The following is a 21,138-nucleotide window of genomic DNA, read 5'->3' as shown; positions in this document are numbered from 1 at the left end:
AAGCTTGTAAAATGTTCAGCGTCATCATGAAGTATCTGTGTAGTGCAATTCTGAAATAGTGTTCTGTGTTATTGCTTCTCTTTGTTTGTAGAAGGTCAGCCGGCTGGAGGAGCATGAGAAGGAGGTGGTCAGTGCCCTGCGCTACTTCAAGACAATCGTGGACAAGATGGTCGTGGAGAAGAAGGTGCTTGAGATGCTTCCAGGCTCGGCCAGCAAGGTGCTCGAAGCCATCCTGCCTCTGGTTCAGGTAGACACCCGGATACAGCACAGGTGAGTTTGTTTGTTTTTATAGAAAAAAACCTCTTGCTTCCTGACTGCTACCCTTTTCCTGCTATCGATCTTCGCAATGCACCATTTCTCAATGAATTCTTGTCATTGCTGCCTGTTGACGTAACTCATAACGTAGTTGGTATGCATGCAGGACACGTTAGAACCGGCATGATGTAGACTACCACTGGCCTAGCAGCTCGTGAAGATTGACGGCATGTTGACATCAAAGCTTCCCGGACTTGATGCCTGAAGCCTTTAAAATTACGCTCATGTATCGCTCAGTGTTCATGTGGCACGCTATCAGAAGTGTTACCTTCAGATATATTAACCGATAGTGATAGTGTTAGTTTTACTCTCTGCGTTTAGTAAACCCTTTCTGCGAAACGTAACCTTAGCTGCAGTTCTTTTTGGGATTGTCAAGACATGTTAGAACTTCTTTGTCTTTGTGCCTTTCCCCATCCGTCAGTGTGGAGGTCAGAGGTGACAGATTTTGTCTCTCGCAGCCCTGTGTTTAGAAGCGATTGATGGATTGTTGCTGCAACATTGAGAAGCAGCCGTCTCTGGGGATTTGACCTCAGTCTAATGGAGTCAGATCGCAGGAGAAGTTCAGCAGATTGTTTGTTTTGGCAAATAAACTACTGTACATCAAGTCACTATTGAGTGACGAAGAAGAGTCTTACCCTCACATGCTAATAATGCCAACAATGTCTTGCCATCTGTTAAACATCCACAGTGTTACAGTGTGTCTGCAGTGATTTAAATCAATATCGGTCAAATAAGTAGGTCAACAGTGGGTGTGACTCCTACCCACGGTTGTGGCTCACAGTGCTAAGTTGATTAAAGTGCTTATTTGCCGAAAGGTTTGTGTGTCAAACACACGCTGACTAGTTACTCATAGCTGTGGACTTAATTATAATTAACTGTTCCTGCTTAGTTACAGTATAACTTACAGCCCTTTAGTCTTTCTGGGTCAAACCTCTCCACCCTTCCAACTGCATCACCGTCCTCTAAATCCTCCTGCCAACCCCGTCGTGTCCCGCTCACCGTCGAGCTAAGCCGCACAGAGACAGCGGATGGGTATTCCCGCACTGTGAATCAGCGTCAGCATGTTGGTACAGGCCGGGGCCACACCTCAGTGTTGCGTCTACATGTACCGTTCACTACAGGCAGAAACAACACCCCACTTCCCTGTGTGGTTGTACATTCTTCCCTTCCCGCTTATTCCAACCTCTAAGCTTGTAGTCAGGCATACCTCCTCAACAAATGCCCCATGAATATGTAGTTTAATAGCTGGTAGACAGATGGAAGTGTATGTTATGTGTGATTTTTGTCACCATTGCATTAAGTTTTTCTCAACCGTCTGTTGTGCTGTCTTGAATCAATCTCCTTTCTGCACCTCTGGTTTCCATACCGTCTCCCACCTCCTGTACATCGTCTCTTTATCTGTTCCATATGCCGCGTTTCTGTCTATCCTTCTTGAATTTCTCCCCTGAAATGCTGTGCTCTACTCTTACGCTCACCCAACCCGTATTCTCCAACAGTTCGGCGCTGTCTTCCTGCCACAACCGCGTGTATCAAAGCCTCGCCAACCTCATCCGTTGGGCGGACCAGGTGATGCTGGATGGCATCGACTTGGAGGACAAGGAAAACGTGGCGTCCGTCACCAGCGTCATCAAAGCGGTCCTGGATGGAGTAAAGGTAGACCCTTTGCTGATAGAGGAAATGCTGTGGGGAGTGTTGTGTGTGTTTATTGTAGCAGCCACTGAAAGCTCTTTCTATGAACAGGAATTGGTGAAGCTGACTATAGAGAAACAGGAGCAGCCGTCGCCCACCAGCCCGAACAAACCAGCACCACCTGCTACCACAGCAGAGAGGTGAGTGTGCTCTGCGGAATACAAACCACACACTCTAAAGTAGTTTGTTCACTCAGACGGCTTTTCTGTGTGTAGCAGCGTATCGTCAGAGATGCCCTCGATAGATCGGGAGCAGGAGGTCTCGAATAAGACGGCTCCGGCAGCTACTCCCGCAGAGGCTGCCTCCGACATACCAGATGAGGACGTGGCCCCCCCCAAACCCCCCCTTCCTGAAGCCAAAATGGCAGAGCTCAGGTGGGGACGACACACACACGCACTTCAGCACCTTGGATTTCAGGGTTCGATCTCTATATAGGGAGGATGCAGAATGTTACGACGGCGGTACAAGATGTCTCATTTAGCTGTATTTGTTGACGTGATGAAGTCAGAAAGCTTTTACAAGACCAAGTATGAAATTCCGTCTCAGTTCAAGGTTCCTTTTTTTCCTGTTCCAATGAGAAGCAGTGACGACGACGATGTGGCCACAGAAATGTTGTGACCTTTTGCAACGGTCTCATAAAAGCGAAGCCCATTGTGGATTTCTTCATCACAGCCGTTTCACTTTAGATTGAACTTATTTTTAGAACTAAAATGATTCAGAGCTATCAAATGAGGAATAAAGAAGGTTTTTAGGATGTGGGTATGGGAGGGAAAGGGGAGTTCCTTATTTCATTTTCACTGATTTCTTTTGACCTTTTTTGAGTCTGAAAATCAAAGATTTCTTTTCCCATGCGAGCCAGCCACAGCTCCATCGAGCCAAATGCTCAAAATACCAGACTCCTTAGGATCTTTCATCACTTTCACACTCCGGGCTTTAAATATGGCGCACTTTGGTTTGTCTGTTGCTCTGTCTCTTCCTTTCTTACTCTTTCTACTTGTTTCATCTTTGGTTTCCCTTTTGGATTCTGGGAACAGAGCACAGTTGAGTGCTGACGCCGGCAAAAGGAGACCCTCTCAGAAGGAGAAGTATGTTAGCCCATAGGATCACCTGTCTCCGTTATAACATCCCACCCCAGACCCCCATAAAGCTTCTGGATTGGATGAAAGTGTTTTTGACTTGCATGGTTGCATTCTCCCAAACCTTTTGTTTTATCCTGAGCATTTCCCGAAGAAGTCCTCATCCAATCAGAGGGCCGTGCAGTGCATGAGCGTGTGTGACTGACCTGTGCCGTGTCTTTTTTGCTGGCCTCCATATCATGGTGCCTTGTGTTCCGCTCTCCGCCCCATTTTGACCCGGTTTTAACGCACTGAATTTAGGTCTGACAAGCAGCACAGCATCATGTCACAGCTGAGAGAGGCTAACATGAAACACCCTCACTTTCATCCTGCTATAGGAGGGATGACAATGTGTGTGTGTTCATGTATTCATACATGGATTTGTGTGTGCATACATGCCTGAGAAAGCGTGTTTTGCGTGCTTGCCTCGTTGTCTGTGTTGACTTTGCTTCTTGTACAAAAACATCCAACGTACGTGTTGTTTCATTCTGCCGTTTCTGTTTGCGTTTCTTATCTGCAGCCCTCCGCCGGCTCTTCCCCCTAAGAAGCGTCAGTCAGCCCCTTCGCCTACGCGGGTTGCGGTGGTTGCCCCGATGAGCCGCGGCTCCAGCTTGCCTTGCAGCGTCCACAGACAGGTGGAGGAAGCATTGTTGTGTAACTAACAGATTCACTAATCTGACCATTAAGGGAAAAAAAGGAGTGCTAAAGGTATTTCTCTGTGTGTGCAGCAGCAGGACTATGAGCAGGAGTTCCTCCAGAGGCGTTTCTCTGGGGGGAGCCAGTCCTATGGGGGGGACTCCCCCCGCCTGTCTCCGTGCAGCAGCATGGGGAAACTCAGCAAGTCCGACGAACAGCTTTCCTCCATGGAGCAGGACAGCGGTCAGTGTTCTCGTAACACCAGCTGTGAGACGCTAGGTAGGACTACGAAGGCAAAGCTGCGGTTGGGGTTCGATGGAGTTTTATCAATCTGAATCTAATGCAAATCCTTTTGAATTCTCACACACACACACATTGGCTTACAAAGAGCACATTGACCAGACAACACCCAAAAGTTTTTGCATACTGTAACCGTAAGACAATTACAGTCAATCAGCTCCAGCCAATATGGTCTATTACTGGTAACGTGTCATTTTCACGCAGTATTCCCTGCTTGTTTTCGTTTCCTAAATATTTTCTACACTCCTCTTTCAATAAGAGTTTTGTTATTTCGGGTATTTGGCAAATAGGGAACCAGATCAAAAATGGAACCAACTTACCGAACCCGTGACAAACTTTTGCTCATGTCTCCTTTGTTTTTCAGCTCATTTGTTGTGATGGTGTTACAGTTGAAAGCTACATTCTGGTTGTGTGTGTTCAGTCTGAATTTTATGATGATTCAAATGCAATTTGTACCTTTTAGTTTTTTTTACCTTTTCAGACAACACGGAGACTTACGACCCGGATTATGACTTCCTCCACCAGGACTTGTCAGCTGGGGAAAACTTACCCCCGATACCAGTAGGAGGGTGCCTGAGCCCCCTGCCCGAGTCTCACAGCGAGTCCTCTTCCCCGGTCCCCGGACAGCATCCCTCACATCCCCGCTTCAGCCCCCCCCCCCCACACCAGCAGCCAGAGTACTGGACCCCGCAGCCTAATCAAACCAATCCCTTACATTCCTTCCGCGTCAGCGCGCCCCCCGCCCTTCCCCAGAAGAAGCGGCGCAGCACCCAGTCGCCCTTCCCTGACGCGGGCTCCAGGGTGCTGTATGAGCGCTACCCCTCCCAATATGACAACTTGTCAGAAGAGGAGCTGCACCCTACGCCGCCATTCCCCCTGTTCACACCCATCTCACCCATGCCGCAGACCAACGGGGGCGTGTTCGTCGCCCAGTACATAGCCGGCGAGCATGCAGATGTCCCCGCCAGCCCACCTCCATTGCCGGAAAAGAAAAGCAGACACAGTAAGTGGGGGGGATGGGAGTGTAATGAGGGAGCGATGAAGGCAGGGAAGAAGAACAAGCTTTAATTGAGATGAATGCGTAGCGGGCACTGAGGCAAAGGAAGGGACAAAGAGTCTAATATTGGGAGGAATACAGTAAGGGTTGAGGGTGATTTTAGGAGGAGTCAGTGGGACATTGGCTGCACTTTGTCATCAGTTCGTTGAGGCACAGCTGATGTCAAGGAAATACTCCACTGTGAATAGAGGCAGGAAGCGAAAACCAGGATGTGCTACAATGGGGCCGGGGCACCGAGGGCAACGTTTGGTCATTTGGTCATGACACACCTGCTACATCACTTCCTCTCAAGCTACTGTATTATGTCATTCCAAACGGCCAGCCCTTCCTGCTGCCATAGTGTGTGACTACATGCATGTGAGATTTTAGGTGGAGTCAGTTTAAAGGGACACTACGGATTTTACTAAGAAGTTGCAAAATATCTTCTGTGGCTCTGGAGGAGTTTAGTCAATTCTGAGAAATAACTGGTGATGTCATCAGGATGATCTCATGTTGGGCTTGGAGACATTTTTAGCGGAAAACCTTCTTGTCAAGATATCTCAGCCTTTGCTGCTTTTGATTCTTTTTTATATGTCTCTTAAAGTCTTAAAGTCTCCCAACTTTGTGGAAGTGCAATAGTAAATCATTGGAGTGCCCCCTTTATGAAAAGTGAGGCTTGATTTAAATCCAAAATGCGCTATACGGACACAATTTAGTGGCAGTATTCTTGACTTTGTTGAATTTAAAGTCACAGCAAAATAAACTATACATGTTTTGTTAATCTAATCCACCTCCAGTCCTCCAGTACATGCAGTTTGTGGAAGACTACTCCGAGCCGCAGCCCTCGGTGTTCTACCAGATGCCCCAGAGTGAGAGCATCTACGAGCAGCGCAACAAGCGCTTCCAGGAGGTCTACGGCTTCAACGACTCCTTCAGCAGCACTGACTCAGTCCACGAGCCGCTGCTGCCTCCAGCATTGCCCCCGAAACAAAGGCAGCTGGTAAGAAAAACCTCTCCGTGTGTGCAAGTATGATGACAATAACCCTTCTGAAGCACTTTGATAATGTGCTGGTTCTTATAAACTACCAGGGTTAAATTGAATGTCTTTTTTTTTTTTGCACGTGGGTAGAAATGAAAAGTTGGTTTAACTAATTTGGACTGTGTGAGCAAAACTGTAATTTACATTCCTTCAACTGTTCAGTTCCTCTTCCTCAAATTCAAACTACACCCCTCTGTGGTAGCGCTCTGTGCTGGTTTAAAAGTCTTCATGCCTTATGCTGGCTGGGAAGCAAAGAGCAGGGAAAGAATGCAGCAGGATGCATTCCAGTGGTAACCATCATTATTTTTCAGTGGAGTCTCCTCCTATCTTGTTATCTCTCTCACCTATTCAGCCCCCCCCCCCCCCCCCCCCCCCCCCCCCCCCCCCCCCTCCGTCCTTACTCTCTCCATCTCCCCTCTCTGAAACCAAAGCAGACTTTTGTATGCACACACACAGAGGTGTTTGGTTGTCAGTGGGAGATAAGACCAGCCTTTATCAGCCACGCATCAGATCCAGTCCACTTATCTTAATCTGGGTCGGCGTCTGGGTTAATTGAGACAACTGTCTGGCAGCGAGTCAGTGAGAGGAGAGAGGAGGAGACACGATTGGATGGATCAAAGCAGGAGAAGGCACGTTGGGAGAGCCATGCGAGTCTGAAATAAAACCTTTTTTTAAAGGGCCGGCTAATGATTCTTCTTACTACCGTATGAGCGGTGGGGTCCGACATGATCACGCTATTTTCTGCCAAAGTTAGAACAATTTTGGTTGTTATTAAAAAAAAATTTTACTCAATGCTCTTCTCACTGGTTTGATGTGGGAGGGGATCAGTTAGAAAAAGGTGACACTACTTTCACGCATCAATCAGGTTTTGAGATTAAAACTCTTCATGATTTCACTTTAATTAATGCTGATTTAGAGATTCAGGGAAACGAGAACCTCCACAAAACATCCTAAATTGGAGCAAGTCGCGTGCGTCTCCTGCCGCTTTCCAAATAAACATTTTTAAAAGCCCCCTGGATTAACCCATAGAAATATACCAGAACCTCACCGCTATAGAGCCACAAAACCAGAAAACCATTGCATGTTCAGACGGCCCGTGGTTTGCCAGAGGGTCACAAATGAGACGATGAGAGTTCTCACAAAGAAACACGCTTGCGTATTTTCCCCCACTAATGCCTTCTATACATATTTGAAGGTGACAAATTGATCTGTGGTTGTCCTAAAGCTGTGTAGTAATGATGACGGTACATTTGTGGACAGTAAACCGTTGGTGCTGTCCTGCAGGGCATAGCTGGATGTACAGTATCGGAGCCCCAGCAATGAAAATAGACTCTGTGGCTGAGTGGCAGTCTACCCGGGCCACCTCAGAGAGTCTTTCTTCTCTCTCTTTGTCCATTGTCCTCTCTCCGCCACCACAACTCTGTATTTAGAGCTTTTATTTTTATCGTTCTTTTGTCTGAGCGCACAGTCCAACTGCACTCATCTCTGCTCCGGCCACGAGGCCTAATCTGGCCTCATGTTTTGGACTTGATGAGCTCGTGGCCCAGTGGAATAAGCCGGTTTGCTCCCTCCATAAACCCATGTTCCAGGCTTACACGCATTGGCGACTTTACACGGCTTTGCTAAAAAAAAAAAAAAAGTAATTTCAGCTGCTGCGTGGATAACGAAATGTGTGCAAAAATCAAACGGATCCCATTGGTCCTGTTCAGGACGTGTTGTAGTTGGCCTGGTTTCTGGAAAAGCCTCTAAAGCTGGAGATACTGAAAGAAAGTCTATACGTAACAGTGTGTAACCTGTACACGTCACATGACCTTTTAGTAATTACGGCTTCCTAGAAAGAACTCTAAATTAAACAGTACACACATATTCAGTAGCACTTCAACAGCGCTCGTCTGTTAAGTATTTACTTCTACCGGCAGTAAGCTGATGCTTCTCAGCCAAACTACCAGAATCCTCCGCAGCTTTCACCGCTTCACTTCTGCTGATCTTTGATTAAATCTGCTCTAATTCAGTCTCGCTTACTAGTGTAATCAACTGTCCCCTTTTTTCTTCTTCTTTTTTCTCCTCTAACACCATGTTTTCTCCCTCTTTGCCGTCCTTAACCCCCATTACTGTCACTCAATTTCTTTTCTATCTTTTCTACCTTCTTCTTTTTCTTCCTCTTTGTTTCCTTCTCTCAGGCCTCCCACTCTTCCTCCCCCTCTTCCTCCTCCTCCTCTTCTCTCTCCTGCCACCTCCAGCCGTCTGTGGCGGCCATGGAGGAGGCGGGCTCTGGGCTGGGCCTCAGCATGTCCGTTTCTAACTCCTACCTGATTGGCCAGGCTTCTTTGATCACACCCACGGTGAGTCCCCCCCCCCCATCGCTCCACCTCCATGTCTCCACTCCGGTGTGGGTGCTGTGTGGTCCTGGACTGGTCCAGGGGCGGCTTAACCTGTGTGCGTGTGCGTGTGCGTGTGCGTGTGCGTGTGCGTGTGCGTGTGCTCCATATGCGATGCAGTCTATCTATTTTCCTTTTTGATGGGGTCATCCCTCAAGAGTTGTGGTTTGTTCACCCACCCATCCATGTGTGCATTTGCTTCGACCGTGTGAATTTGTTTTGCTGTGTGTGTGTGTTTTTTTTAGCTGAAGTATTCTATATACGATGTTATTAATGTGTACTTTGCAGTGTTGTGAGTGTGTGTGCAGTTATTTGTTGCCTGTGGCTCGCCAAGTTCTGTGTGTTGCACTGAAGCATTCCTCCACATGTAATTCTTTGACCCGTTCCCTCTCCTCTGTTTGCCTCAGAGACACAGAAAGGGAGTTGTGTGTGTCTGGAGCGGCCCATCCAAATATCACAGGAGACCGTTAGGCCTTTGGTTGGGGATTATAAACAGCCACATAGCCCTTTGTGTGTCCCACTGGAATGTTTCAACCATCAACAGGTTGTTGTTAATGAATTTAGCTCGTGGTTAATCAGTGCTATATTCCAGCTACTTATGGCCTGACCCTGGCTCTGTCTTACAGTGGTTGGGTCAGTATTTTGAGGGGGGTTGACCCACGGTGACCCCATAGTGTGCGAGCATGGTGTGGATCTCCCTCAGGGTATCTGCAGTGGAATGCAGCACCAGATGGACCTGATGGAAAACACATTCCTGCTGTTTCTGCTCCTCTTCTCTCCTCTCCTCCTCGTCCTCCAGCGTCGGTCGCTGTCCACACACTTTTCTCCTATCTGTGCAGTCTCCTCTTCACCGCCACCCCCCTCCCACCACGAATGCACACGCACCTCCACACCTCCCATTTGTCCGTTTCTGTGGAATGTTTGCATTCCTCAACTCCTTAGGGGCGTGATGTTTTTAGGGGGGTGTTTTTTTTTTTTTTTTTAAGGCGTGGTAAGGCATGCCAGGAAAAGATGCTCTGCATATGTCGAGTGGAAAGGGGAAGAAATATCCAGTATTTTAGTTTCAATGGAGAAGTGTCTCCCCCTGTGTGCTTTGCTGATGTTAGAACAGACTGTTGTTGTGAAAAGGAGGCGAGTGAGCTGCCTTGATTTCCTGCCGGTCCTGCGTGTCTGTGCATGAACGCGTGAACGCGTCTGTGTGTGTGTGTGTGTGTTGGTGTCAGCCGAGTGTGTGTGTGTGATGTTTATCAGTGATCTGTGCATGCACCGCTCCACGCCGGTATGCTGAAAAAGGGGGCTGATATTTGCAACGTGTTAAAACAGGTTACCACTACCTCCCTGCAGACAGGCATCTCCTCAGCTGGCCACACACACACACACACACTCACTCACACTCTCATGCACATTGTGAAGACATCTCTTGCCTAAACACATATTCACACTCAGAGGTGGTGTTTCCATCGTTTTAAACATTTCCGTCTTGCCATCTTCCATGTTATCTCACAGGAGATGCGTCCATTGACACTGGTCCCAGTCTGGCATTCTTTTTGTGTGTGTGTGTGTGTGTGTGTGTGTGTGTGTGTGTGTGTGTGTGTGTGTGTGTGTGTGTGTGTGTGTGTGTGTGTGTGTGTGTGTGTGTGTGTGTGTGTGTGTGTGTGTGTGTGTGTGTGTGTGTGTGTGTGTGTGTGTGTGTGTGTGTGCGGTGCAATTTATTTCATTTCATGTTCAGGCACATCATTCTGAAAGTCCAGGCTTAATGGAGTTGTAGGAGAATGAGGTGAACACGTCTCCTTAGCACTGCTTCCTATTGTTCAGCTTCCTTTCCTCTCTGCTCTGTCTTCACCTCTCTGATCCTCTTATTGCTCTCTTTTATTTTATTTTTCCTTTCTTTTCTTGCTTTCCTTTCTTTCCACCAATCGCAGAGCTTGGACCAGGTTGCCTTGACCAATGCCACCATTCTGGATGGCGGCGGCGGCGGCGGTGGGCCCAACGGTTCCCTGGCGGGCTCACTGGGCTCTGTGGCTGTCTGTCTTCCTTCCGAGTCTTCTCTCACTGACTCTCTCCACACCTCAGCGGTGAGCTTACACAGGATAGACGTCTGAAGCACGAGCGGAACACTTCAGTGAACCAGCTCTCGGGAAGACGGACGATAAATTGTGATGTTGGACCCCTTCCTCTGGCAGATTGGTGTTGGATGACAGCAGTGTGGTGCTCAGTGTTGTTGCTCACATGATAATACAGTGACTCATTCAGTTAGTTGTGTCTTGTTGTCATCATCACTGCCCACAAACTGTCTGCTGTCTGATTATTGGTCTTAAAAGAATCCCAGTAGAGCATGTTGCACTGCATGTTTCTATTTTTTTTGCCAGTAAAGAGTATTCCCTTTTACAAATGATGCTCTCCAGTGCCACCCGGTGGTCATGATGATACTGAGCTGGAAAAAACACGCCGCTCACTGTACCAAAACCAAACCCCCAGCTAGCCGCTTCCCCCCTCCTCCTTAGCCACATATTCACACTTTGCCGTCTGTTAGCAAACACTCTGTGCCCCTCTCCGCACCCTCACGCCTGGGTTTGTGTGCCTCCTCTTCTCCCGTAGAGCGAGAGCGCAAACGACGAGGGCGGAGAGGGGGAGTACGTCAACTTGTACTCGTCCAGCCAGGCCAATGGGGAGCTGCCTCTCTCCCTCAGAGTAAGTAGCTCACCGCCACGGGTGAAAGGTCAATTCCATTTGCACGTCCCGTCACTTCAAGGAGTATGAATCGATTCGAAAATGCGGCGGGGTGGGGTTTGACGCGAGGAGGCCCGTTTGACCGGCAGACGTCACTCGCCGCGAGCTGCTCGTATCGATTCATCCCTCGAACTGATGGCACTGAAATGGAATGTGAATGTAGCCAAATCTGACTGAGCATGACTTCAGGTTCCACGGGTTTTTGCCTGCGAGGGACTCATGTGCTGTGGTTGGTGTCTGTGGGAAAACGTCTGTATGTTGCTCTGGCTGCACTGGCTGGTGATTGCTGTCTCTGTGGCTGCGCTTTTACTGTAACCAGCATTTAACCTTGTTCAGAACTAACACCTGACATGTCGCCGCTCCTAACGGGATTCTCAACGGTCCGCTGGTTTTCAATTTTTTTTCCAATAACATTTCCCATAACCGCTTATGTGCACCTGTGCATGTTTTTACAGCGTGTGTGTGTGTGTGTGTGGTTGTGCGCTTGTATTCCCGTGGGCCGGCGTGTACGTTCAGGGTGTATTTAAGGTGTGTTTGGGTTGTGAGCAAATGTACGGTAAGCGAGAGCAAACAATGTGTAGGTGTGTGTGTGATTGCATTTGTAGTTTTACATGTGGTGCGGTTCCCGTGTGTATGAGTTCTACACTCTAGTGTCTCATCTGTTAGGTTTTTCCTCGTTCATACTCAAGAAAATCTGTATTTTAACCATCAACACAATTGATTTCTAGTGGTGTAGATGTTTGTACAAAGCATCCTTCCTCCCTTCCACCAACAGTGTTGCATGCACTGGTGGTTCATCCCTCATCAGCAGCCAGCCGTCTGTCACTGCACGGCACCATTCATCCGTGCTGTTCCATGTAACTTGCAGGTCACGTGTTGATTATTGCTTTTCCCCTCATGATTAGGAAACGATCACGGCTGACGACGTACTTCAAGACCCCGCCCCTCAAATGCCATCCGCCAACAGCAAAGAGGCTTTGGACAAGGAGAGGTAAGGGTCGTAATGTTAATATGATCCTGTAGGGGATATACTCTGTGTCCCACTTCATGTGTACAGTATGTACTGTACTACTAGTGTTCTGTTAATATACAAGAAATAAACATACTAGAAATTAAGCAAGAAGTGCAAACTGAAATCACATTTAGTCGTCTAATCGTTTTTCTCTAAAATGTTGTAAATTTATGAAAAATACCCATTATTATTCTACAGACCCCAAGATGATAAATTCAGAAACGGTATTAAATGTGCTATTAAACAACAAAGAAAAACATTAAGTCCTCACATTTGAGAAGCTGAAACTGACGACTGCAGCAACATTTCAGCTCCTGTATGCAGTATGACTGCTGCAGTGATTGGTGTGTCAGATATGTGTGAGTGTTTCTGTGCTGATGACGTGTGTGTGCGTTTGTTTTTAGGAGGCAGAAGTCAACAGAGTCGGCTGGGAGCGATGAGGAAGACGTAGACGAGCTCTCCCTCATAGACCACAAGGAGATCATGAGCAGGATAACACTAAAACAAGAAGTAAGACACACACCGCTGCTGAGGCCAAGTACTGTTTTTAGAATTCTGCCGTGACACAAGTGTGCAGCACCGGTATACAAAGCACATTTTATCCTGTTAGTCCAGCACAGGCTAAAGGTCACTGTGAGTCACTCCCATGTGAAATCAGACCCTGAGATGTACCAGTGACGGCCGTTGCTGCCCCCTGCTGTTAGATATCTAAAATTGCAGAGCTGAAATTGACAAAGCACCCTCCTCCTCCTCCTCCTCCGCCTACTCCTCCTTTGTCCTGTGTGGTGCAGTCTGACAGACAGATGTGTGAAAACGCTCCACTCTGCAAGGTTAGGGGCAATGTGGCAGCAATGATTCACTAAAAAGGGATGCTGAGGGCTCAGAAATGAGAGGAGGGAGGATTCATAGCCTGCGGTGACATGTAGAGTTGTTATAGAAGACATATTGCAGTGGTTGGGCTTTTATCATACACAAGTCTGAGTTTTTCTTCGTCATCAGGGGAGCTGGTGCAGGACAGGGAGAGGTGGGGGCTGTTCAGAAGGGGGAGCAAAGCAAGAAAAACAGGCAGAAGAAGGAAAGGTGCAGGCTACATTTTGGGCTAGAGTGCATCATCGCTCATCATTTCTAACCACTCGTTTCCTCTCATCTCATCCATCTCTCTCCATCTCTCTGTCTGTCGTTCATTTTCTCCAATTCTTTACGCCTCGCTTGCTCTCTTTTTTTCAATTTCCCCCCAGAGCGATGATGGCCCTGACGTTCGTGCAGGATCAGGAGATATTCTATTAGTCCACGCTACCGAAACGGACCGCAAAGGTACAGTACAGAACACGTTCCGACTCACTCTCACCCCGTGTGTTTGTTATGTTCAGCTCAGTATGTTACTGGGCTTCTGGGTCACTGGGACAACTTCTGCTACCTTGACAGACCTGCAATCATTTCAATTCAAAGACAGATTTATTTGGTTTTTTTCGTTGTAAAGTGTGGTTCTGTAGTTTGACAGATGTGTTATTGCTTTTCTAATCTCCTCACGTGAGCAGCATTCTAAATAGTGTCTCTGTGGTTCAGTTATCGGCGATGTGTCAGTATGTATGTCGGCTGTGCAGCCTTCACATGTGATGTGTTTTCAGCTCGAGACATTTAATTGGGAGCTCTGGCTGCACTTCAATTGAAATATGTTGCTTTTTTTTCTCTTTTCTTGACAGATCTTGTTTTGTACTGTGAAGCCTTTCTGACTACTTATAGGACGTTTATAACCCCCGAGGACCTCATTAAGAAGCTACACTACAGATATCCTTTTCAAATCACTCAACGTGTCACTCTGAGCGTAATCACTGTTCTGTTGGCTGAAGGCTGTTTTTCTTTTAATAAATCCTTATTTACAGAGAAAAAGACTTGTTTGCTCATATTCAGCGCTCTCAGTTACAAACATTCATAGATGGAGACCCCCCGAGCCACGGTCCAAAAAATGCTGCCTCTCTGGTAGCAAACGTCCACGTGGAATGCTGTGTCACTGTTTTCAGCTAGCGGCTGGCTGACGGAGCAGCTAGCACCGCTGTAGACTTTTATTCCTCCACAGCGCTGACGGTGATGGCCATGTGATGATGTACGTTTCCATATAATAAGGCTAATATGATAACTACATGGCTGAAAAGAAACCACAGTTTTGGTGCCATGCCCAGTGTTCCCTAAATTGGCATCTATTTTAAACCCTAATATTGAAATGTGTTGTTTTACATTAATAAAGTAAAGCAAAAATAATCATTGAATTGATTTGTAGAACCACAAGATGTTCTTCTAGTGGAGGGATGCAAGCAAAACTCCACACACCTTGATGAAGCATCATATAAAGGAGCTTTTAAGCTCAATGTGTTACTGTATTTTGTGTTCCACGTGTAGTATTGTTTTATAGTGTCCTTGACCACTAAGCACATACACCAGGTTCTGCCACAGTCCGGACACCTTCAAGAAGCGAGTCAGCAAGAACACATTCTTTGTGCTGGTCCGTGTGGTTGATGAGCTGTGGTGAGTAGCGGTGCACCTCCTCAGCAACATGTCTCCAAGCATATTGAGAGGAATTAATCATCGTTAATGAATGAAAGCGTGTGTAAGTTTAGGAACACGGATGTTGCTGGTGCTTTAAATAGGATTGTGTATGCCAATGTCATTTTGTTAGAGACAAAAACAATGCAGTGTGCTAAGAGAAGCTGGTTATTGACACCTGTAGGCATCGTGTAAACTCGTGCGTGAGAGATTTGAAGCTGGGATGTAACGCTAAAAGTCATTCTTCAGTCATATTACTTTACCAACAATGGATTGCAGCCGTATAAAATGTTTTTTCGAATCCAATCATCCTAAGAACTTCACTTTATTGTTCTGCCGACAGCTATAACCAGAAAATATGTCTGTTTCTGCAACAGCATCTGCAGATCTCCCTCTTTTTGTTCCAAATCTTCCTCTAATTGATGCGTTATGGTCATAAACTAAACGTCTGATCATCAATAACCAGTTGAATTGATTTCTTTCTTTCCTCCTCCTCCATGTTTGCCCCATCACAACTCTTCCTCCAGCTTGGTGGAGCTGACGGAGGACATCTTGAAACAGCTGATGGACCTGGTGTTCACGCTGGTGTGCAATGGCGAGCTCAGCCTCGCCCGCGTGCTCCGCAAGAACATCCTGGATAAGGTGGAGCAGAGGAAGCTGCTGCGCTACACCAACTCACTCAAGCCGCTCGCTGCCCGGGGGGTCTCCGCAAGGTACATTGGGGTCAAGGGTCGGCATGTGTGGATAGCAGGTGTAATGTAACCTTACTCTTAAAGCTCCGCACCCTTGAGGAAAGCGGACAGTGTTACAATGACTCCTCTCAATTGTTTAATGCTTCACTTGAATATCCAAAATACATTCTCAAATCTCTTCCAGCTATTAATATTTATGTAGAATAGATAATTAGTTAGGTTTCATAACCAAATGAGAGTCAAACCCGTAGGTTCATTTTTATGTTACAACAAGACCAGACTTCCTGTAAAAGCATTCGACTGCACCAAAAGGAATCACTGTAGAAGACTGTAATTTGAAGACATCACCTAATCGTTGGTGTGTCCCGACAGGCCTGGAACTCTCCACGACTTCCGCAGTCATGAGATTGCGGATCAGCTCACTCTTCTTGATGCCGAGCTCTTCTATAAAATCGAGGTACGGCGGTGTGTTTGTGTCACTCCTTGTTCATTGTGTTGGTGAGCGCCACAGAGTCGACCTCAACTTTTAACTCTTTCCCGTTCTCCTTCAGATCCCTGAGGTCCTGCTCTGGGCCAAGGAGCAGAACGAGGAGAAGAGTCCGAACCTGACTCAGTTCACAGAGCACTTTAACAACATGAGCTATTGGTAAGACCAACACACAAACTTCATGCCGTCACATCTCCATATCTGTCATTGGCTTCCCTCTTATACCATCCGTTTGTTTCTCTTTACCCTTTAGGGTCCGCTCTTTGATAATTCAGCAGGAGAAAGCTCAAGACAGAGAGAAGCTGCTTCTCAAGTTCATAAAGATAATGAAGGTAAGTCACCTTTAGACTTAAATATCCTAATTGTCGCGTTAATATTCCTTGTTGTTTAATGCTGTAACATGTATTCAAATCTGTTATTACAGCACTTAAGAAAGTTGAATAATTTCAACTCCTACCTGGCAATACTGTCCGCTCTGGACTCCGCCCCCATCAGGAGATTGGAGTGGCAGAAACAGACCTCAGAGGTGAGGTTACCACACGTATCAGCTTGTAAAAAAAGGAGAGATGTAGTCTCTGAATACACACATCTACTCTCACCGATTACAGTATCTGTGTTCAACACTTCTCACATCGCTCCTTCTTCTTTTCTCAGGGATTGGAGGAATATTGCACGTTGATTGACAGCTCCTCCTCCTTCAGAGCGTACAGAGCGGCTCTGGCTGAGGTTGAGCCTCCGTGTATCCCGTACCTGTAAGTGAATCAAATGTTCGATCTCATACCGATGTTGTTGTTTTTTTTATCCGAGAGCCACGACTTGACATGACTCGTCGTTCTTCCAGGGGTCTCATTCTGCAGGACTTGACCTTCGTCCACCTGGGGAACCCCGACCTCATCGACGGGAAGGTCAATTTCTCCAAACGCTGGCAGCAGTTCAACATTCTGGACAGCATGCGGCGCTTCCAGCAAGTGTAAGTCCACTGGGATGAATTTACATTATGATGAAAAGATGCAGGTACTCTTGATCTATCATTAGAACGCTTTGTTGACATCAATCAGAGTAATAAATGTCATCATTTCATTGCCACTGGCAGGAAATACAGTGGATGCCTACTTTGTTTTTCATTAAATTTTAATATAAAGCATCACGGCCATCTCCACACGGGCTGTTTTGTTTCCCCACTAATGAATTACCGCATCAATCAAACCTCCACCTCTTCTCATCCCAGGCACTATGAGCTGAAGCGCAACGACGACATCGTCTGTTTCTTCAACGACTTCAGCGACCACCTGGCAGAGGAGGCGCTGTGGGAGCTGTCGCTAAAGATCAAGCCCAGGAACATCACCCGGCGCAAGACGGAGCGCGAGGAGAAGACCTAGGGCCCCGTGGGCCTCCGAGACTGACCTCCAACTGTGCTTCATGACACTAACTCCACTTTACTACAGACTGAGAGAATAGACGAATGGAAGCTTATCCGCTGGAGCTAATGGAAGACTCTTTGGATGCAGAACAAAACTACAGAAGCGTGGCTGAGGTTCACGAGGAGCTCCGCCGCTCTGGGAGATTATATTTGGGATTACTGTGGCTCCGGCGTTTAGACGGGTAGAGATTCTGTGACTTTGGTGAAGCGAGAAGAAGCCCGGCCCCGAGGATGAGTGAAGAATCACACAGAGCGGACGGGGAGACGCTACGGAAATAACCAAAGTCTACTCCCTGGGCTCTCTGTTTTAGAGTGGAGCTGTTGCGTGCGTGTGTGAGATTGAGCCGAATGGTCCGTTACTTTCCAAGTTGCTCCTTCCTCTTTCTTTTATGTATGTGCCATTTGTTGGTCTCCTTCTGCGACCCTCTCCTTGACTCATGACATCCCCTAAAAACAGAACCACAAGAGCGGCCCGCCCTGAACTGAGACGTCAACGCGAAGCTGCTGGGGGGGGGCCGTGAGGGGATTTGGACTCGGAAGAGAGGATGACCATTACAGACTGGAATTCGATGAGTTTTGAAACATTTTGTGTAAGAATCATGTATGGTTATGAAATGTATTATATACAGTGCTCCTTTTGTTCTTAAAAAGGATGTTTATGCTTACGAGAAGAGCTTAGCTTCTCCCAAAGTGCCATACACGTGTGTGCACTAAAAAAAAGCAAAGCAAAAAACACAAAAAGATAAATTACTAAAGATGCTGTGATCTATGTATGTCATACTGAATAATTGTGTGCCGTGTTCAAGTGTAGAGAACCACCAGGCAATCGCAATCACGTCCCAGTCATGTCGGTGTGTGAAAGAGTGTTTTGTGTGACTGAAGTCCTCAGTGACTTGTGTGTTTGTCATTCCAAACTGTGCTGTAGTAAATCATTTTGATTCCCTCTCGGGATAATAGTCCAAACCAACACATCACACTGTGCTCTCAAACTCCCAATAAAACAAACAGCTCTGTTTCTATACACCTCGTGTTGGTCAGAAGCTTCATTTTCATTGTCAAATAACACTTACACTTTTCTATTTATTGTCATTGGAAAATGAACTTTAAAAAAAACAAACGCATGTACTAAAAGGAAGCACTAATTAACAAAGTGTGACACCACACAGCCACCTGGCCGAATATTAGACTTAAATAAGTTAAAACAAACTGGGAAAGCAGCGAGATAAAAGGTTAGTGTAATTTAAATATAATCTTCTTATAATAAACAAATAAGCAGGTATATATATGTGTATATATATATAAAGGTCAAAGTGCAAAAGCATGACTGAAATGAAACATTTAAATAACGCTTCCTACCCTCATGTCATTACCATACAGCTCAGTAACAGGTCATGTGACCACAGTCAAGCACTATCTTGGAAGACTTTTACATGTGACAAGCATCTATTATATTGGTTATGCACCAATAATTAAAGTGAAATCATGAAGAGGTTGCAGCACTGGATGTGGATACTTAATGAACAAAAAACGTGCTGCAGAAGGTGAGAGCGCCATCACAGTTACTGACCCGTCCCACACAAATCAGTCGCAGCGATTCCCAACTCCAAAGCTCATATTTACAGTCCGGACACAGCCGCCCACCCCACCCCACGCGTCCACACAGTCTCAATGAGGCCGACAACTGGGCTCCAGCAGGATCCTCTTTCCTGAAGGATTTGAGGCTCCGCTCTGCAGGTCGCCCGGGTCAGAAATGGCCCGTTTGAAGCCTCGCACGTGGCCATATATGGCCGCACCCCGCCATTTGCAGATGTCACCGTTCAGGATGTCTTGGATGTGCTGTACGATGAGGTTGATGGCCACTGGTGAGAGTGAGAGAGAGGATTTGTCAAGCACTCATGCTGGAGAAATTAGCAGAAAAGCATCTTAGTTAGGAAAAAAACACTTACCCATATTGTCAACTCCCCTTGGAATGATGACGTCTACATACTTCTTTGTCTGAGAGAGAATTAAATTACTTAAGATTAGTTTGCAGAGTAAGGCACTGGAAAACAGGCACAGAATTTGTGATAAAAATCATACTTACAGGCAAACAAAACTCTTCAAAAGCAGGCTTGACAAATGTTGTATACTGCGTGAGAATCTGCTCCAGGTCTCTCCCTCTCGTCATGTCCCGCAGAACTACAGGAAAATTAAGTTTCATGGTTTATATATTGTGGCAACATCTGGATTATTGTGTGTGATGTGAGACTTCAATACCTCTGCGAGACAGTCTGACGTCTGAATCTGTGTCCACAAAGAGCTTCATGTGAAACATATCGCGCACTGTCTGGGGGTAGAAGACCAGGATCCCCTCAAAGAGGACCACGTCTGCTGGGTAAACTGTGATCCTGTCCTCCAACCTGGAAATATGCACATATTCTTCATACAGAGGCAATGTCGATGACTATGATTAGTTTTATTTAACAAGAAGATTCCTGAATCACGGTGAAATCCTTCCTTCCTACCTGGAATGAGTGACAAAGTCATATGTTGGAACTTCAACCACCTTTCCCTCCACGATGTCCTTCAAGGTTTTGTACATTAACTCGGTGTCAAACGCCTCTGCAAGACATTAAACAGTAACAGTATTTAAATGCAGTGCATGTAAACAATGTACACACACTACACCAGTTGTGACATTTAATAATGTTTAACAAAAATAAATGGTGCTGGTTGGATATTACAGGAGGGAAAAAACTGATAGTTATAAGTCTAACAACACATCAGTGCACCTCTTTTGAATAAAGGTGTGTGTGTGTGTGTGTGTGTGTGTGTGTGTGTGTGTGTGTGTGTGTGTGTGTGTGTGTGTGTGTGTGTGTGTGTGTGTGTGTGTGTGTGTGTGTGTGTGTGTGTGTGTGTGTGTGTGTGAGTGAGAGAGAGAGAGAGAGAGAGAGAAGAAAGAGGTTTCTGTGGCCCGGGCCTACCTGGGTGATCAAAGTTGTACTGGCCCTTCAGCGCCTTCGCCTTCTGCTCTGGAGTCAGGACCCTGTAGAAGCAGTCCTGGCTGATGATCGCCACCTTCCTCTGCCGGTGGTCCACCTTGTTTTGGCCCAGGAGCTCCATGATCTTGGCGCAAACTGTTGACTGTGGCACACAACTTCTGATGCTCAGTTATTGGTAATGTATGACTTATCGGAATGCGTAATTTACTCGGTTAAACTAGCTAGGACACGTTAACATGTATGGAAGTGTGGAACAAAACATTGTACCGTTACTATCAGTGACCTTCTCAATGTAGCGTTCGTGTTAATCAGCTGACTCCAGGTCAGGTATTAAAGGTATTGACTAAGTCTTGACAGCGGCTAGTTAGCTGTATGGAGCTTTGTAGTGCTAAAAGGTGATACGTGTTGGTGAACATAGTACATATTAGCTAAAGTTCTACTGTCTTAATGAGAAAATGTTAACTGAGCAAGGGGGGCGTGCCACCTGATGTGACCGTTTGATAAAGCTAGTGTTTTCGCTGCTAGCAAACTAAGCTAAGCTACTTAGGTGGCTAATTTCCGTAGTCGGGAGATCATCCGGTTAAAACGGACTGACCTTGCCGCTGGCGGTTCCTCCGCTGACCCCTATTAGGAAGGGATGATGCCGTGGCCTGTCTGCCTCGTCTAGGGCTCCGGATACATCCATCGCACTCCCAACAGTTCAGAAAGACTACGGATATCACGATAGCTTGGCCGAGTGCTAGCTATGCTAACCTGTAGCAATAACA

General features: G+C 46.6%; 2 protein-coding genes across 8 annotated transcripts in view; one reads left to right on the top strand and one right to left on the bottom strand.

Annotated features, from left to right (window-relative positions):
* Window positions 1-18,413, top strand: part of rapgef1b (Rap guanine nucleotide exchange factor (GEF) 1b) — a 36,880-nt gene extending 18,467 nt beyond the window's left edge. Inside the window, exons 3-27 of one of the 7 annotated variants that reach the window (XM_079179375.1) lie at window positions 92-270; window positions 1,812-1,968; window positions 2,056-2,144; window positions 2,223-2,378; window positions 3,039-3,089; window positions 3,640-3,754; window positions 3,848-4,034; window positions 4,537-5,058; window positions 5,889-6,091; window positions 8,311-8,472; window positions 10,431-10,583; window positions 11,107-11,199; window positions 12,144-12,229; window positions 12,655-12,760; window positions 13,489-13,564; window positions 13,954-14,041; window positions 14,684-14,773; window positions 15,319-15,504; window positions 15,856-15,940; window positions 16,035-16,129; window positions 16,224-16,302; window positions 16,395-16,496; window positions 16,625-16,722; window positions 16,812-16,940; window positions 17,199-18,413. In XM_079179375.1, coding sequence (XP_079035501.1) covers window positions 92-270; window positions 1,812-1,968; window positions 2,056-2,144; window positions 2,223-2,378; window positions 3,039-3,089; window positions 3,640-3,754; window positions 3,848-4,034; window positions 4,537-5,058; window positions 5,889-6,091; window positions 8,311-8,472; window positions 10,431-10,583; window positions 11,107-11,199; window positions 12,144-12,229; window positions 12,655-12,760; window positions 13,489-13,564; window positions 13,954-14,041; window positions 14,684-14,773; window positions 15,319-15,504; window positions 15,856-15,940; window positions 16,035-16,129; window positions 16,224-16,302; window positions 16,395-16,496; window positions 16,625-16,722; window positions 16,812-16,940; window positions 17,199-17,349 — 3,438 coding nt within the window. In that variant the 3' untranslated portion in view covers window positions 17,350-18,413. Of the gene's footprint in view, window positions 1-91; window positions 271-1,811; window positions 1,969-2,055; window positions 2,145-2,219; window positions 2,379-3,038; window positions 3,090-3,639; window positions 3,755-3,847; window positions 4,035-4,536; window positions 5,059-5,888; window positions 6,092-8,310; window positions 8,473-10,430; window positions 10,584-11,106; window positions 11,200-12,143; window positions 12,230-12,654; window positions 12,761-13,488; window positions 13,565-13,953; window positions 14,042-14,683; window positions 14,774-15,318; window positions 15,505-15,855; window positions 15,941-16,034; window positions 16,130-16,223; window positions 16,303-16,394; window positions 16,497-16,624; window positions 16,723-16,811; window positions 16,941-17,198 lie in introns of all 7 variants that reach the window. The other 6 variants (XM_079179376.1, XM_079179374.1, XM_079179377.1 and 3 more) reach the window with 6 other exon arrangements.
* Window positions 18,410-21,138, bottom strand: uck1 (uridine-cytidine kinase 1). Its single transcript, XM_079179381.1, has 7 exons — window positions 20,967-21,138; window positions 20,354-20,513; window positions 19,895-19,991; window positions 19,647-19,789; window positions 19,474-19,568; window positions 19,337-19,385; window positions 18,410-19,249 (listed from the first exon to the last, which is right to left on the bottom strand). The coding sequence occupies exons 1-7, from the start codon at window positions 21,054-21,056 to the stop codon at window positions 19,056-19,058; spliced, it is 828 nt and encodes a 275-aa protein (XP_079035507.1). The 5' UTR covers window positions 21,057-21,138; the 3' UTR covers window positions 18,410-19,055.

This window comes from Pholis gunnellus (genome assembly GCF_910591455.1).
Source record: "Pholis gunnellus genome assembly, chromosome: 18".
Taxonomy (NCBI): domain Eukaryota; kingdom Metazoa; phylum Chordata; class Actinopteri; order Perciformes; family Pholidae; genus Pholis; species Pholis gunnellus.
Note: the sequence above shows the minus strand (reverse complement) of the source record. Positions and strands in the feature narration are given on the sequence as shown.